Source organism: Chiloscyllium punctatum, chromosome 14, assembly GCF_047496795.1.
Source record: "Chiloscyllium punctatum isolate Juve2018m chromosome 14, sChiPun1.3, whole genome shotgun sequence".
In the NCBI taxonomy this organism is placed as follows: domain Eukaryota; kingdom Metazoa; phylum Chordata; class Chondrichthyes; order Orectolobiformes; family Hemiscylliidae; genus Chiloscyllium; species Chiloscyllium punctatum.
Window position 1 is genome coordinate 21973182 of NC_092752.1, and position 15087 is coordinate 21988268.

The 15087-nt window shown below is 40.2% G+C and overlaps 1 protein-coding gene across 4 annotated transcripts in view; it reads right to left on the minus strand.

Moving 5' to 3' along the window:
• Nucleotides 1-15087, minus strand: part of sclt1 (sodium channel and clathrin linker 1) — a 109104-nt gene that overhangs the window by 60180 nt on the left and 33837 nt on the right. For all 4 annotated transcript variants that reach the window (XM_072584068.1, XM_072584071.1, XM_072584070.1 and 1 more), the window contains 2 exons: nt 12321-12411; nt 9144-9235 (listed from right to left, as the gene is read on the minus strand). In XM_072584068.1, coding sequence (XP_072440169.1) covers nt 9144-9235; nt 12321-12411 — 183 coding nt within the window. The remainder of the gene's footprint in view (nt 1-9143; nt 9236-12320; nt 12412-15087) is intronic.

The following is a 15087-nucleotide window of genomic DNA, read 5'->3' on the forward strand; positions in this document are numbered from 1 at the left end:
ACTCCTATGCTTTAAAGGTTGTCTAAACTTGTTGCAGAAATAAATAGACAATTCTTGGAAAATATTATCAAGTAGCCAAATGGATTGGCTCAGGGCAGTTGCCATGCAGCCAAATTATAAAATCAGGCCCCAAAACCTTCACCTGGATGAGATTATCAGGAGCAAGACCATCAACAGGAAAGTCCTGCTGGAAGCAAATCTATCCAAGCCAAATCAGAGTGCAGTTAACCAAATTTAATTAATGAAGGGAATTACTGTCGGTTTTAAATTATTACTTTTATTGTCTTAGAATTTTGGTTAATATCATTATCTAATAAAATTCTATCAATCTCAGTGATGAAACTTTCAATTGACCCATCTTCAATAGCTGAATGATGGAGTTCCAGATTTCAATTGTTGGGAGAAGAAATGCTCTTGAAATCAATTTTCTACAGAAAAAATACTTCTCACGAATTACAATGGATCTGTGGGTTTTTTTAATAACATTGTAGGTAGGTGCTCTACGGTAATTTGTTTAGCTCAGTTGGCTGGATTGTTGGTTTATAGACCAGTGTGATATTAACAGCATGGGTTCAATTCCCATCACTGGTTTGAGGTTACCATGAAGGACTCTCCTTCTCAATCTTTTCCCTCACCTGAGGTCTGGTGGCCCTCAGGTTAAATCATCACCAGTTGCTTCTCTCTAATGAGAGAGCAGTCCTTATGGGCTGGTAAGACTATGGTGACACAACACAGCAGGAGCTCTGCAGATAATGCTTGACCTGAGTATTTGCAGCATTTTCTGTTCTTATTTCAGATTCCCATCCACAGCATACTCTTTTTCAATCTATATTTGTCTCTATATCAGAAGTTACTGAACAATTTGAGTCCATGAAACCAATTTTATTAAACCGAGTACTTCATGCTGCTTTATTGTACTTGAAATTTGAGTGTTTAGGTTTGGAAAGCAGAGTGCTTGGCACAGTTGCAGCCACATTGGTTGTACTGATGCTATATCAGACCCCTCAGTATCAATAGTCTGAGATGAATCCCAATCCAAATGTAAACTTTGCGTGATACCTGAAATAGTATGCACCTAAAGAACTCAGAAGACAAAATGTTGGGACATTCCTGTAAACAACTCAATGCTACTCCTAAGGCTTTTGTTAGTCTTTGGATGCCACAAAAAAAACATAATTTAAAACTAACTTCCCAAGATATAGATTGTCATATTACATGAACTCTGATTATTTTCATTATGTATACTTTGTATTCAATTTGCTGATTGGTACAGAAATACCAATGGTTTTTAAAAACTCTAAGTCCCTTTCAAATGAATTCAATGAGAAGCTGTCACTTGATCCCACATTTTTATTGAACACTGATGCCTTCGCTTGAGTGACATTATTAATTTACATCAAGTTAGAGAATTTGATTTGAAGTTTAATGGGAAATAATCCAACTATTCAATAATGTAAGATTGTCAAACAGCAGATTAAACAATATAAAATATATATTTAATTTTAGTTTCTGGCCATCTTAATTATCACCTTAAGTATTCTCCCAGGTCACCATTCCTGGTACACTGTGGGATGTGCCAACTCTATCAGTGTGAGGTACTTGGTAAGAGTTGTTTGAGGTATTTCATTGGCACTTTGTCTTGGGTTACCCAGTGATTAGTGATAGAGGATACAGTAGTATAGCATATTTACAAAAGGGATACTGACTACTCTTACAGTATATGATGGTTTATTATACGACAGGTCAGACACTGTTCTGTTCGCCGAGCTGGGAATTTATGCTGCAGACATTTCGTCCCCTGTCTAGGTGACATCCTCAGTGCTTGGGAGCCTCCTGTGAAGTGCTTCTGTGTTGTTTCCTCTGGCATTTATAGTGATTTGTATCTGCTGCTTCCGGTTGTCAGTTCCAACTGTCCGCTGCAGTGGCCGGTATATTGGGTCCAGATCGATGTGCTTATTGATTGAATCTGTGGATGAATGTCATGCCTCTAGGAATTCCCTGGCTGTTCTCTGTTTGGCTTGTCCTATAATAGTAGTGTTGTCCCAGGTGAACTCATGTTGCTTGTCATCTGAGTGTGTGGCTACTAAGGATAGCTGGTTGTGTCGTTTTGTGGTTAGTTGGTGTTCATGTATGCGGATCGTTAGCTGTTTGTCCTGTTTGTCCTATGTAGTGTTTTGTGCAGTCCTTGCATGGGATTTTGTACACTACATTGGAAAGAACAATACTGGCCAAGGGACTCAACTACAACCACAGGGACGCCAAGACATCAGACTTCCTAGCAGCACTAGAATGCACACTCAGGAACAATGGACTGACAGAAGATACACAACAATGAGACAAAGTATTGTACCTCTGATAACAAGGAAAAGACAAACACATAACCTCAACGCCAAGGAGAGGGAAGCACTAAAATCACTAAGAAATGGTAAGAACATAATCATACTACCAACAGACAAAGGCAGAATGACTGTCATCCTGGACAAAGCAGACTACATCCAAAAAGCACAACAACTACTTGCAGATACCAACACCTACCAAAAGAGGGAGTTTGACCCCACCCCACAACTCACCAATAGGATAAACAATATACTGAGGAACCTACAAAAAAAACCGGACAGATAACCAGGTTTGACCTACAAAGAATGAAACCTGAAAGCAACAACACCCCCAGATTCTATGGACTACCTAAAGTGCACAAACCAGACATCCCACTCAGACCCATAGTATCACTACCAGGGATACCATCACACAAACTGGCTAAAGAACTACAGCAGAAACTGAAACACCTGATCAGCGGATCCAGACACTCTATACAATCAACACAGGAATTCTTGGACATCATCAGAAATATACACATAGACAAGGAAGAAACCATGGTCTCATTCGATGTAACGGCACTGTTCACCTCTATCGACAAAACCCTAGTCAGAGAAACAATAGCCAACCTGCTGGACATACAGAACAGACAACAGGACGTTGAACCTATCAACAAAGACAGCATACTTAAACTACTGGACCTGTGCCTCACAACACACTTCACATTCAACAACCAAATATATGAACAAATCAACAGCACACCCATGGGCTCACCCATCTCTGGACTCATAGCAGAAGCAGTAATGCAAAGATTAGAACAAACAGTCTTACCGCAAATTCAACCCAAACTGTGAGTCAACTATGTGGATGACACCTTTGTAATCATTAAAAACACAGAAATAGAGAACACACACCGGATCATCAACGCCACGTTCACAGGAATCCGATTCACTAGAGAGGAAGAAAAGGACAACCGACTCCCATTCCTAGATGTGATGGTACAGAGAACACCGAATGGACAATTCACCACAAAGGTATACAGGAAAGCCACACACACAGACCAAGTCCTAAACTACGAAAGCAACCACCCCAACACACACAAAAGAAGTTGCATCAAGACACGATTCAAAAGGGCCACAACACACTGCAGTACACCAGAACTGCAAAAAAAGAGGAAGAAGAACACCTATACAATGTATTCGCCAAAAACGGATACCTGAGTAATTTCATCAACAGATGCCTAAGGGAAAGACAATGGAACAAGGACATGCCGCAACCCAAAGGACTAGCCACACTACCATACATCAAGAGCACCTCCGAACTGACAGCCAGACTACTGCGTCCACTATGACTCATAACAGCACACAAACCAACAGCCACTCTCAGACAACAACTCATCAGGATGAAGGACCCGATACCCAGCATGAGCAAAACTAATGTAATGTACAAAATCCCATGCAAGGACTGCACAAAACACTACATAGGACAAACAGGAAGACAGCTAATGATCCGCATCCATGAACACCAACTAGCCACAAAACGACACGACCAGCTATCCTTAGTAGCCACACATTCAGATGACAAGCAACATGAGTTTGATTGGGACAATATTACTATTATAGGACAAACCAAACAGAGAACAGCCGGGGAATTCCTAGAGGCATGGCACTCATCCACAGATTCAAATCAATAAACACATCGACCTGGACCCAATTTACCGGCCACTGCAGCGGACAGATGGAACTGATAACTGGAAGCGGCAGATACAAACCACTATAAATGCCAGAGGAAACATCTCAGAAGCGCTTCACAGGAGGCTCCCAAGCATGGAGGATGTCACCTAGACAGGGGACGAAACGTCTGCAACACAAATTCCCAGCTCAGTGACCAGAACCACAACAATGAGCACCTGAGCTACAAATTAGATTAGATTAGATTAGATTAGATTACCTACAGTGTGGAAACAGGCCCTTCGGCCCAACAAGTCCACACCGCCCCGCCGAAGCGTAACCCACCCATACCCCTACATCTACATCTACCCCTTACCTACACTACGGGCAATTTACCCTGGCCAATTCACCTGACCTGCACATCTTTGGAGTGTGGGAGGAAACCGGAGCACCCGGAGGAAACCCACGCAGACACGGGGAGAATGTGCAAACTCCACACAGTCAGTCGCCTGAGGCGGGAATTGAACCCGGGTCTCTGGCGCTGTGAGGCAGCAGTGCTAACCACTGTGCCACCGTGCCGCCCAAACTTTGAAGGTCAGGTATAATTTACTGAAACAGGTTCATAAGGTCAGAGTAATGCAGCCCTTCTGAAAGCTAAAGTAAAATTTCTTGCCTCCACTGACGTCAGCAGAAATGCATGCAGTGAATGCAACATGAAAGTTAACCCTTTAGAATTATTACCTTTTACATCTCCCTCCAGCCCCCCAGCTATTTGTCACACCATATTTAAGCCATTATACAATTATGTTTATAATTATATAAAATTTATCAGTACCCATTTCTCTCCCCAGTCTATAGGGGGTGTCTTGTTTGAGAACTGTAGACTCTGGTCTTGCTGTATTGTTCATTTCTTCAGTGGAGAATCTTTTATCTCTTAAAGATAATTTGCAGAAGACATCATACCTTATAGACCTTATCAGTGGTCTACTGCTGTATTTGGATAGCGTTTAATGTCATGAATTTCCTTCACAGAAAGGCTCCTCATTGGTAACTTGGGTAGTTGCCTCATAATAACACATGGGCGCTTTTAATTTACAAAGTGTCAATCCATAGACAAAAGTTGCTCTGTTCAAACAATATGTTATTCTATACTGGGATTCTGAGCTAGATAATACCTTTCTGATTGGAACATAACTTTCTGTTCTGGATTACTAAACTAGGCAACTTCTCCTTTTTGAATCAGGCATGAAGCTGTTGATATTGATGTGGCTCCCATGGTGCTGTCTGCAGGTCATCTGCCTCAATTTGCTGATTAGACTGGACATTTTCAGTCCTCTTTGGTGTTTGACTATTAAAGTAAATTTTCCCATTATCAATTGTGTTACTGAAAAATTGTTGCTCACTCAAAACAATGTTTGTCATTGGTATTGACAATTCCCTGCTGAAGTAACTTTATCAAAATGTTTTGCTGTCTGGAGGCAAAATTAAACATTCTTGAATGAGCTCAGCTTGGTTGCATGTCTTTTTCGTGTTCTCAGTACTGGCTTGTTCTTGCAAACTTTGTTCAGTTTTATCTTCTGATCTGTCTATAATGACAGAAGTGATTTTCAGACCTGCTAATCATGTCAGAGTCATCCAGCAGGGAAACAGGCCCATGTCTTGTCCAGGCCAACCAGGTTTCCTAAACTGAACTAGTCCCGTTTGCCTATATCCTTCTTAAACTTTCCTATCCACGTATATGCTCATTATTTATAATGAGTTGAGATTCTCAATCTCTTAAGATCTCTGATAACCACATCTGTACAAATGGCAATGCCCAAGTGTCCTTAATGCATTCTTCCCAATGCACTTCCTGAGGGGAAGCTTGGATAACAAGTCTTGCATGACACTGCCATACACTATTAGATAGTCTATGACTGTAACGTGTTGTTGGTTCTCAAAGTAAGTGTTCTCAGCCAACTCAGTGGACTCCTGATTTGGCGATCCTTCAAAACAACACTGTTGAATGGTAGCAGAGTGTTGGTCACTTGTTTTGTCTTGTCAAATTTAGTTGTGCCTCTTTGGTATTGCTGACCACTGTTTCTTCTCAGCCATGTGAAACATTTCCATTATGCCACGGAGTGACCTTAAAAAGATTCGGTCTTCTCTTTGGTTTCTGCAATGTGTTTAGGAAGCCTGAAAAAATTCTATTGCTTGTCCCTTGACAACGGTTTATTTTTAAACCATTAGTTTGACAACTGTTTGTTTCTGGGCTCTTGGAACTAGTGAGACTCCTGCTCACTTCTTAAGAAAGAAAAGATTCAAATGTACACGCTGGCTCAAAAATGAAGAGTGTTGATTGTGAACAATGAGCATATAATCAAATATCTAATACCTCCTGTGTTACAGTGTAACTTGTAGTATTCCAAGCCCTTGACAATCATCCCACCAGTGCCCATGCATTGCTATAGGTTATAGCACTTTCATTTTTACGCCATAGCAACTGGTCTAATAGGAGAATGACCCCAGCTTTGATATCAAACTTAAAATCAAAGAAATGTCATTGACATAAACAGGTCTATGAATCCTAGATTGATGGGATTATCAATTTCCTCGAAAACGCCTGTGTTATCTTTACTCAAAGAGATTATTTTGTGAAATATTTTAAGGCTTTATGTAATTTTTTTTTGTAGCTCTCTAACTACATCCTACTTCTGCACTTAAGTATTTAGTTTTTGGGGAATTTGATATCTAAAGAGTTGTCCTCTCCATAATTTCAGAACTTGTGCTTTTCTCAAATGTGCTGAATAATCTGTTGCCGTAAATTATTTTCATTCTGTATTATTCCAATAACACTTTAAATCTGCTATTCTTTAAGCTTTCATTCTTGTATTCACCAATTCTGTTGTAAATTACTGTAGAACTTGCTAGACTCTACCTTAGTAATTGTTACAGCGTTCCCTTTATTTGTCAGAGTTTTAAACAGTATGCCAATGATACTGTACTGAATTAGATGATAAAACTTTTAATTTTACTACTACTTCTATTTGGTGGTAATTTACCCCCGGTGGAGTTGGATCAGGATCTGGGAGAGACCCAAAGGGGTGGGGTCAGACCCAGAGAGTGGACAGAAGAGCGACAGAGGGAACAGGGCCTCCCTCCTTACTGCTGCACACCACACTTTGTGGCTTCTGGATGCTCTTCCCCTTACAAATACACTTGAAACCAGGAGTGTATGTGAAATCACATGTAAAGTCTACTTTTTGACATCAGTTCTAGATGTGTGCTTTCCCAAATGAATGTGCACGTCATTGCCTGTATTTGTTACTATTAGCAAACACTGCCTTTCCCAGATGATCATTTCTAGTACCTCATGCTCTTTGCTATTTGCTAGCTCTACCAATGAGGGTACTAGAGGGGAGTTGTTCATTGTCGGTCACTGACATCCATTATCCTTTGTTTTGTTTTGTCTTGGGCTTGTCATTTGTGGTAAAAAATTCTTCACTGCAGCCTATATTCAAAAGAGGAACTTTAGATAACAGGAAGGTTTGTTGCAAGAGAGCAAAAACTACTCGACATGCGGTCATGGATAATGACTAGCATATGATAGAGCTGTTATAAGTACATCTGCTCCCTCCAAAAGCTATAGTAACTACCTGTCTTTACCAAGAGACCATATCAACCATCAGAAAGGGTGAAAGCAATGAAATTTGAATATTAATTCTTCAGAACCATTATCTTGTACAACATCACCAAGGTTAATGTCCTGTGTAACATGCCAGTTTGGTATACTGCAGGTAACTTGGCTAAGTGGAAGCGTAAAACACATTCTTGTGTCCATGTTTGATTTAATTAGTAGACTTCGAAATGGTAAGAGTAGAAAAGCTGAAAATTGGTGTAAATATTTTGGGACAGTAACACAGTGGGCTACCTGGGATTCTCAATATACTGAATACTTCCAGGGGAGGCAAGGCAGTAAGATAGCAACCCTATACTCATTTATGTGCCATCTTCAGGTCACTGTGTTGAGTGGCAATATAGGAGGGTGCCTTCCCATCTATATTTAGAGTCATAGAGATGTACAGCACAGAAACAGACCCTTCGGTCCAACCTGTCCATGATATCCCAACCCAGTCTAGTCCCACCTACCGGCAACCGGCCCATATCCGTCCAAACGCATCCTATTCATATACCCATTCAAATGCCTTTTAAATGTTGCAATTGTACTTGCCTCCATCACTTCCTCTGGCAGCTCATTCCATACATGTACCACCCTCTGCGTGAAAAAGTTGCCCCTTATATCTTTCTCCTCTCACCCTAAACCTATGCCCTCTAGTTCTGAACTCCCCGACCCCAGGGAAAAGACTTTGTCTATTTATCCTATCCATGCCCCTCATAATTTTGTAAACATCTGTAACGTCACCCCTCAGCCTCCGACACTCCAGGGAAAACAGTCCCAGCCTGTTCAGCCTCTCCCTATAGCTCAAATCCTCCAACCCTGGCAATATCGTTGTAAATCTTTTCTGAACCCTTTCAAATTTCACAACATCTTTCCCGATAGGAAGGAGACCAGAATTGCACGCAATATTCCAACAGTGGCCTAACCAATGTCCTGTACAGTCGCAACATGACCTCCCAACTCCTGTACTCAATACTCTGACCAATAAAGGAAAGCATGCCAAATGCCTTTTTCACTATCCTATCTACCTGCGACTACACTTTCAAGGAGCTATGAACCTGCACTCCATGGTCTCTTTGTTCAGCAACACTCCCTCGGACCTTACCATTAAGTCCTGCTAAGATTTGCTTTCCCAAAATGCAGCACCTTGCATTTATCAGAATTAAACTCCATCTGCCACATCTCAGCCCATTGGACCATCTGATCAAGATCCCGTTGTAATTTGAGGTAACCCTCTTCGCTGTCAACTACATCTCCAATTTTGGTGACATCTGCAAACTTACTAACGATACCTCTTATGCTCACATCCAAATCATTTATATAAATTTATTTGCATTTGGGAAAACTGCTGTTTATTGGGAATGAACCCTAATCCTGACTATAAAAACAAAATGCATTGGATTCTGAATACCTTTCAGTAAAGCCTCGAAATGAAAAATGTGCTTGAAGCTTAGGGAAAGCGAATGTCAAAGAACCTGTAATTGCCATCTGTGTAATACCTGGCTTCGAACTGGGTTATAGCAGATTGTAACTGCTGCAATCGTTTATCGGAGGCTTCCTCCCTTGCCAGGGCAGCTGCAGCTTGCTCCATCTAAAGATAAACAGAAAACCACACCACTCGAAAATGAGCACAAGTATTTTTAACTAGAAAGTAAGGCTCAATATTAATGTGTTATTGCCAATTACAATCACTACAATTAAAGAGGAAACAAAGCAAACAGCAGTTTCCTCCCATTACCACTAATACTTGAAATCTTCTATCTAAATGTATAGCCATGCAACACTAGCTCACAGGAGGATAACTAAAATGTGGTTTTGGGTGTCATTAAAAAGTTTCAACAGCATCATTGTTTGGGGCACAAAGTTAAAATTCAACTTCAAAAATCAAACTTGCAATGGCAGAACAATGGTGATTCTCCTCTAATATTAGTGAGTACTCCACCAACAAATGAAGCAGCAGAATTTTGTTTAAATTGTGAACAACAGTTGCATGTGTCTATCTGTGCACTGCAAAGGAACCAGAGGCAACATGAAAAAAGCCTGATTGTTTGAGGTATTCTGCTACACTGGGTGATGAAAACAGATTAAATTGTAGGAAAGTAAATACTTGAAGGAGAAAAATTTAGAAAAAGAATTGGGGATGAGATTTGTTGGATTGTACTTTGAAGGGCCGACGGGTCTCCTGTACTATATAACTCAAATGATTTTGTAAAAGAGACATTAACTGGAAATTATGTGGAATACAGTCAGTAAAACCCATATTTGTTTTTATAAGACATGGAAATGTGGAACTTCGCTTTACGCTTTTCCTTCTAAAACTGATATCTTCCTCAAACTTCAGCTGGACAGATTCCCAATACAATCATGGCTAATCCTGTATCTCAATGCCATATTCCCACTTTCTCCATATGCCTCTTGCTGCCTTTAAAATCTAAAAGAAAACTCTTTCTTCACTCAGTTTCAGTGCCTTTTGAAAAAAAAATGGTAATTTTATATCAGACTGCCTTTGTTTATTTCACATTGTTTTCCAAGGTCTACCGAACATGGCCTGGTGACTACTGTGGCCATCTTACAGCCATGATCCCTTCTTTTTGAAACCATTTTAGTCCACAAAGGCTCGGGCACTGAAATCAGAAGATGCAAGTTGAAACTTGATACTCTATATTTCAACCACTGTAGTGATTATCTAGATTTGAACAGATTCATTCAATATTATGATAACTAACAGGAGATGCAAAATGATATCTGTACTGTTTGACTTGGAAGGACTGTTTGGAGCCTTGGACATTGAGGCAAGAAGAGATAAAAGGGAAGGTGAGACACGTCCTGCAATTGGATGTAGGTTTTCTCGCTAAGCTGGAAGGTTCATTTTTAAACATTTTGTCACCATACGAGGTAACATCTTCAGTGTGCCTCTGGACGAAGCACTGCTGATGATTCCTGCTTTCTATTTATATGTTTGGGTGTCTTTGGGTTGGTGATGTCGTTTCCTGTGGTGATGTCATTTCATGATGACATGATGTCACCATAAGAAACGACAACACCAACCCAAAGAAACCCAAACATATAAACAGAAAGCAGGAATTATCAGCAGTGCTTTGTCCGGAGGCTCACTGAAGACGTTACCTAGTATAGTGACAATACATCTAAAAATGAACCTTACAGCTCAGTAAGCAAACCTACATCCAGAACCTAAACCCGAGCTACAAATCTTCTCAAAACTCGTTCTACAATTGTATGGGAATTCACGGTGGGAAGGGGTGAGTTGTTAGGTGGAGGATTGGTTGAGGACTGGACAAATGTAGCTTGGAGGAATGGTCCCTTTGGAAAGTTGACAGGGGAGAAAATGAGAAGAACTGTTTGGTTGTGGCATCACACTGGAGGTGGTACAAGTCAAAGAGAATGGATCCCTATAGAGCAGACTTGTGGGAAATGGGTTGGACACACTTGAAGGCCCAATCAACCATAGTTAGGGAGAAATCCTCAGTTCAGGCAAAAGGAAGACACTTCAAAAGCTTTGTTGTGGAAAGTTGCATCATCACGAAAGATTACAGAAATGCTTAAACTGAGGGAAATAAGTAGAAACTTTACAAAAGGACATGTGTGAGGAAGCGTATTGAAGCATCTGTGGGAGTTGGTGAGTTTGTTTGAATATTAGTCAACAGCTTATCCACAGAAATGGAGACAGAGAAATTAAGGAAAGGATGTGTTAGAGACTGACCACATAAAGATGAGGGAAAGGGTGGGAATTGGAAGTAAAGTTGATTAACTTTTCCAGTTTTTATGGCAGACCCAGGAAACATCACCAATATAGTTATCAATGTACTGGAAAAACACAGTCATGGGAGGTGGCCTGATTAAGACTGGAACAAGAGATGTGCCACAAAGTTATGGGTACTCATAAAAGCTTTTATTTGGAGAAAGGGTGAAAAGTGAAAAACTGTTCAGTAAGAGAATGAGTTTAACCAGGCAGTGGAAGATGCTATGGATGGGGACTGGTTGTGCTTCTTTTCAAAGAAGCAGAAAGCCCTCAGATCATCCTGGTAGGAGATAGAGATCTAGAGAGATTAGACATCCATAGTTGACAGGATGTGATTTGGGCTAGGAAACTGGAAATTGGTGAAATGACATGGGCATCAGAAGAGTCAAGGTGGAAAGAGACTACGCAATAGCCCAATGGGGGAGAAAAATTCAAGAAGGTTGAGTTCAGAGGGGTAAGTGTAGGCTGAAATGACAGGTCTCATAGGACGGTCCAGAATCTTTGGGTCCCGTGAACCGTTCCAAAAGGAGGATAATATTGTTACTCTTTGATAACATCATTGCAATGGTTGATCTTCTGCAGCAGGCTGCATGGTAAAGTACAAATATTTTATAGCCTGCAAATCAGAAACATCTATGTTTAATTCATATCTAATAGAGAGAAGGAAGTCAAACTACACTTATATAGATAAGGCGCTATACAATAAACTGCACAATAGAATGATCCGGATTAAAGTTGCCATTTTGAAGACTTTACAGGTGAGCATTGCATCCAAAGAAACAGCCTTTGTTTAAAACAAGAAATCAAAAATTGCAATGTGGAACTTCTCTTCTGAGCATCCTTATTCAAGATAACATGCAGATACATAATGTTTCTATTCTCAAATTTGTACCTCAAGGAGAGAACATTTACATACATTTCTCTGCATGTCTTCTTGCATCCTTTGCATCATTTTGTTCATTTCTTCCACTTTCAAAGTTGCTGTTCGCAAATCCAGCTTTGTTTTCCTGTATAAACAAAATATTTAAAGAGGTTCCACAATTGCACAATAGACTTATTATATCGATTAAGCATCAGCTTGGTTCAATTGACCCCACCATTGTTTGAGTCAAAAAGGCCATGGGTTCAAACCCCTCTTTAGGATTTGAGTATATAATCTAGGATGACTCTTCAGTTTAAATATTGTGTGATTGTTGCATTATTGATTGTGTTGTCTCTTAGCTGAGATGTTATCCAAATCCTGTCAGCCCGTTCAACTGGATGTTAATGGTCTTTGTCAGCTAATGTTTGTCCTCGACCAAAACCCATTGCCTGGTCTTTCTACTCTGTTGCTGTTGTGGGATTTGATTGTGTTTTAGGTGCCACATTTGCTATGTAAGAGAGATGGTAATGTACATTTTGGCAGCGTAATTCGGCTATAACATCGCTGAAGAATTAGGGGACAGTATTTGCAAGAACACTTCTCTCCATTCGCCATAGCCCAATTCCAACGGGGATCAATTCGTGTGCTTTGTTCTGTGAATGTGCTGATATCTCTGTGCCATCCTGCGCATGCGCAATGTCAGGGCCAGTCTTCGTGCCGTTCTGTGCATGCATGATGTCAGTGGCGGTCTTCCCGCCAGTCTGTACATGCAATGTACGTACCATAGTCTCCACACTGTTCTGTGCATGCACGATGTCAGTGGCGGTCTTCATGCGCCATATTGTGCATGCGCCAATGTCAGCTGCCGACAGAGCAGCTTTCTGTGAGAGGTAGTGTACAGAGAGCAGCTTTCTTACATTTTATAAATGTACCGTGTTAAATTTACTTTTGTTTCATTAATAAATATGATTTCAACCTTCATTCAGGCTGTGTTATACTTTGCGTTAGACTTTTGGATGATTTTTGAGCGATTGAGAGTGATTTTTTTTTGCTGGTCTGGCCCTGACCCCACTTTTCCCATAGGCCCCATTTCGTCTATTAAGTGACTTTCTATTTAGTGAGGTTTTGCTGGAATCCAACAATGGCATTATAGGAGAACTACTCATATTTCAAAAGTTGATTGTAAAGTCCTTTGAGAATGGGACAGAAATGTTGAATAAATTCAAGTAAATTCTTGATAAAATGTACATTTTAATGTTTAGCACCTTTTTAAGATACAGCTATCAACAGAGCAGAACAACTCAAAACCTCTTTCAGCATAATTCTAGATCTTGAATTTTTGTTGATTATTTTTAACTAAGGAAGTAGGTGATAACATCTGAACTCAGATCAGCTTGGTTCACTGATTAGGTCGTTGATGACAGCAATCATGTAAATAACAGGTGTTTATCAACATGTTTTCTAAGTTGTGGTTCATTTCTCGATTCACCAAAGTATCAAACAATTTTTCTAGAAACTATATGGGATTTGGAATGCAATCAACATCAATTTCAGACATGGACAGAATATATTTCAAAACATCACAGATCTGCTAAATTGTAATACTTCTGTGCTTCACATTTCTGTCTGTTTAAGAACATGGGAACAGATGGAGACCATCAAAGTCTGTTCCACCATTCAATTAGATTATAACTTGGCCTAGAAATCACAAGTGGGTGACAATGGTTGGTTTATGACACAATTGGTACATTTGTTGTCTGATTGTTTCTCACTTTCTTGTTAAGTAAGTATGGATCAGAATTAATGGTGATCACCATAATCAATATATTTGTTGTCGAGTCATAGAGATGTACAGCATGGAAACAGAACCTTTGGTCCAACTCATTCATGCTGACCAGATATCCGAACCTAATCTAATCCCATTTGCCAGCATTTGGCCCATACCCCTCTAAATCCTTCCTATACATATACCCAACCAGATGCCTTTTAAATGCTGCAATCGTAACCTCCACCACTTTCTCTGGCAGCTCATTCCATACACACACCAGCCTATGTGTTAAGTAGTTGCCCCTTAGGTCCCTTTTATATCTTTCCCCTCTCACCCTAAATCTATGCCCTCTAGTTCTGGACTCCGCTACCCCAGGGAAAAGACTTTGTCTATTTATTTTATCCATGTCCCTCATGATTTTATTAACCTCTATAAGGTCACCCCTCAGCCTCTGACGCCCCAGGGAAAACAGCCCCAGCCTATTCAGCCTCTCCTTATATGCTATTATTCAAGCAGAGGTGAACAGCATGGACGCATTTAAGAGAAGCTAGATAAATAAATGCATAGAGGAAGGAATTGAAGGTTAGGTAGTTAGAGTTAAGTAATGAGAAGTGGAAGGAAGCTCATTGCAGCAAAAGACATATCACCATTTAGGCCAAATGATGTTTCGGTGCTGAGAGTACACCTGCATCATATCATCAGGAGATGGTACAAAGAATCCAGAACATAGAAGCATTATTTGCCATCTTCAAAAATTAAGTTGGTTATCGACTGAAGGACAAGCAAAACAGCAGAAGCTGAATGTTTCCCTGCTTGCAGCAAGGCCAGTGAAAAATCAGACAATTGAGGGTTCAGAGATATTGGTAGTATTCAGACCAGAGGACCTGGTTTCAACTGACTGTAAACAATTGTGTCAAATGTACACTGTTGTAGCCAACATACACATCATTATGTAAAATATGATGGCCAGTATTAAACATTAATCTCAGAGACTTTGATTTCATATACCAATAATATATATCAGACATCCACAAGGTGTTGTATGAACAGTTG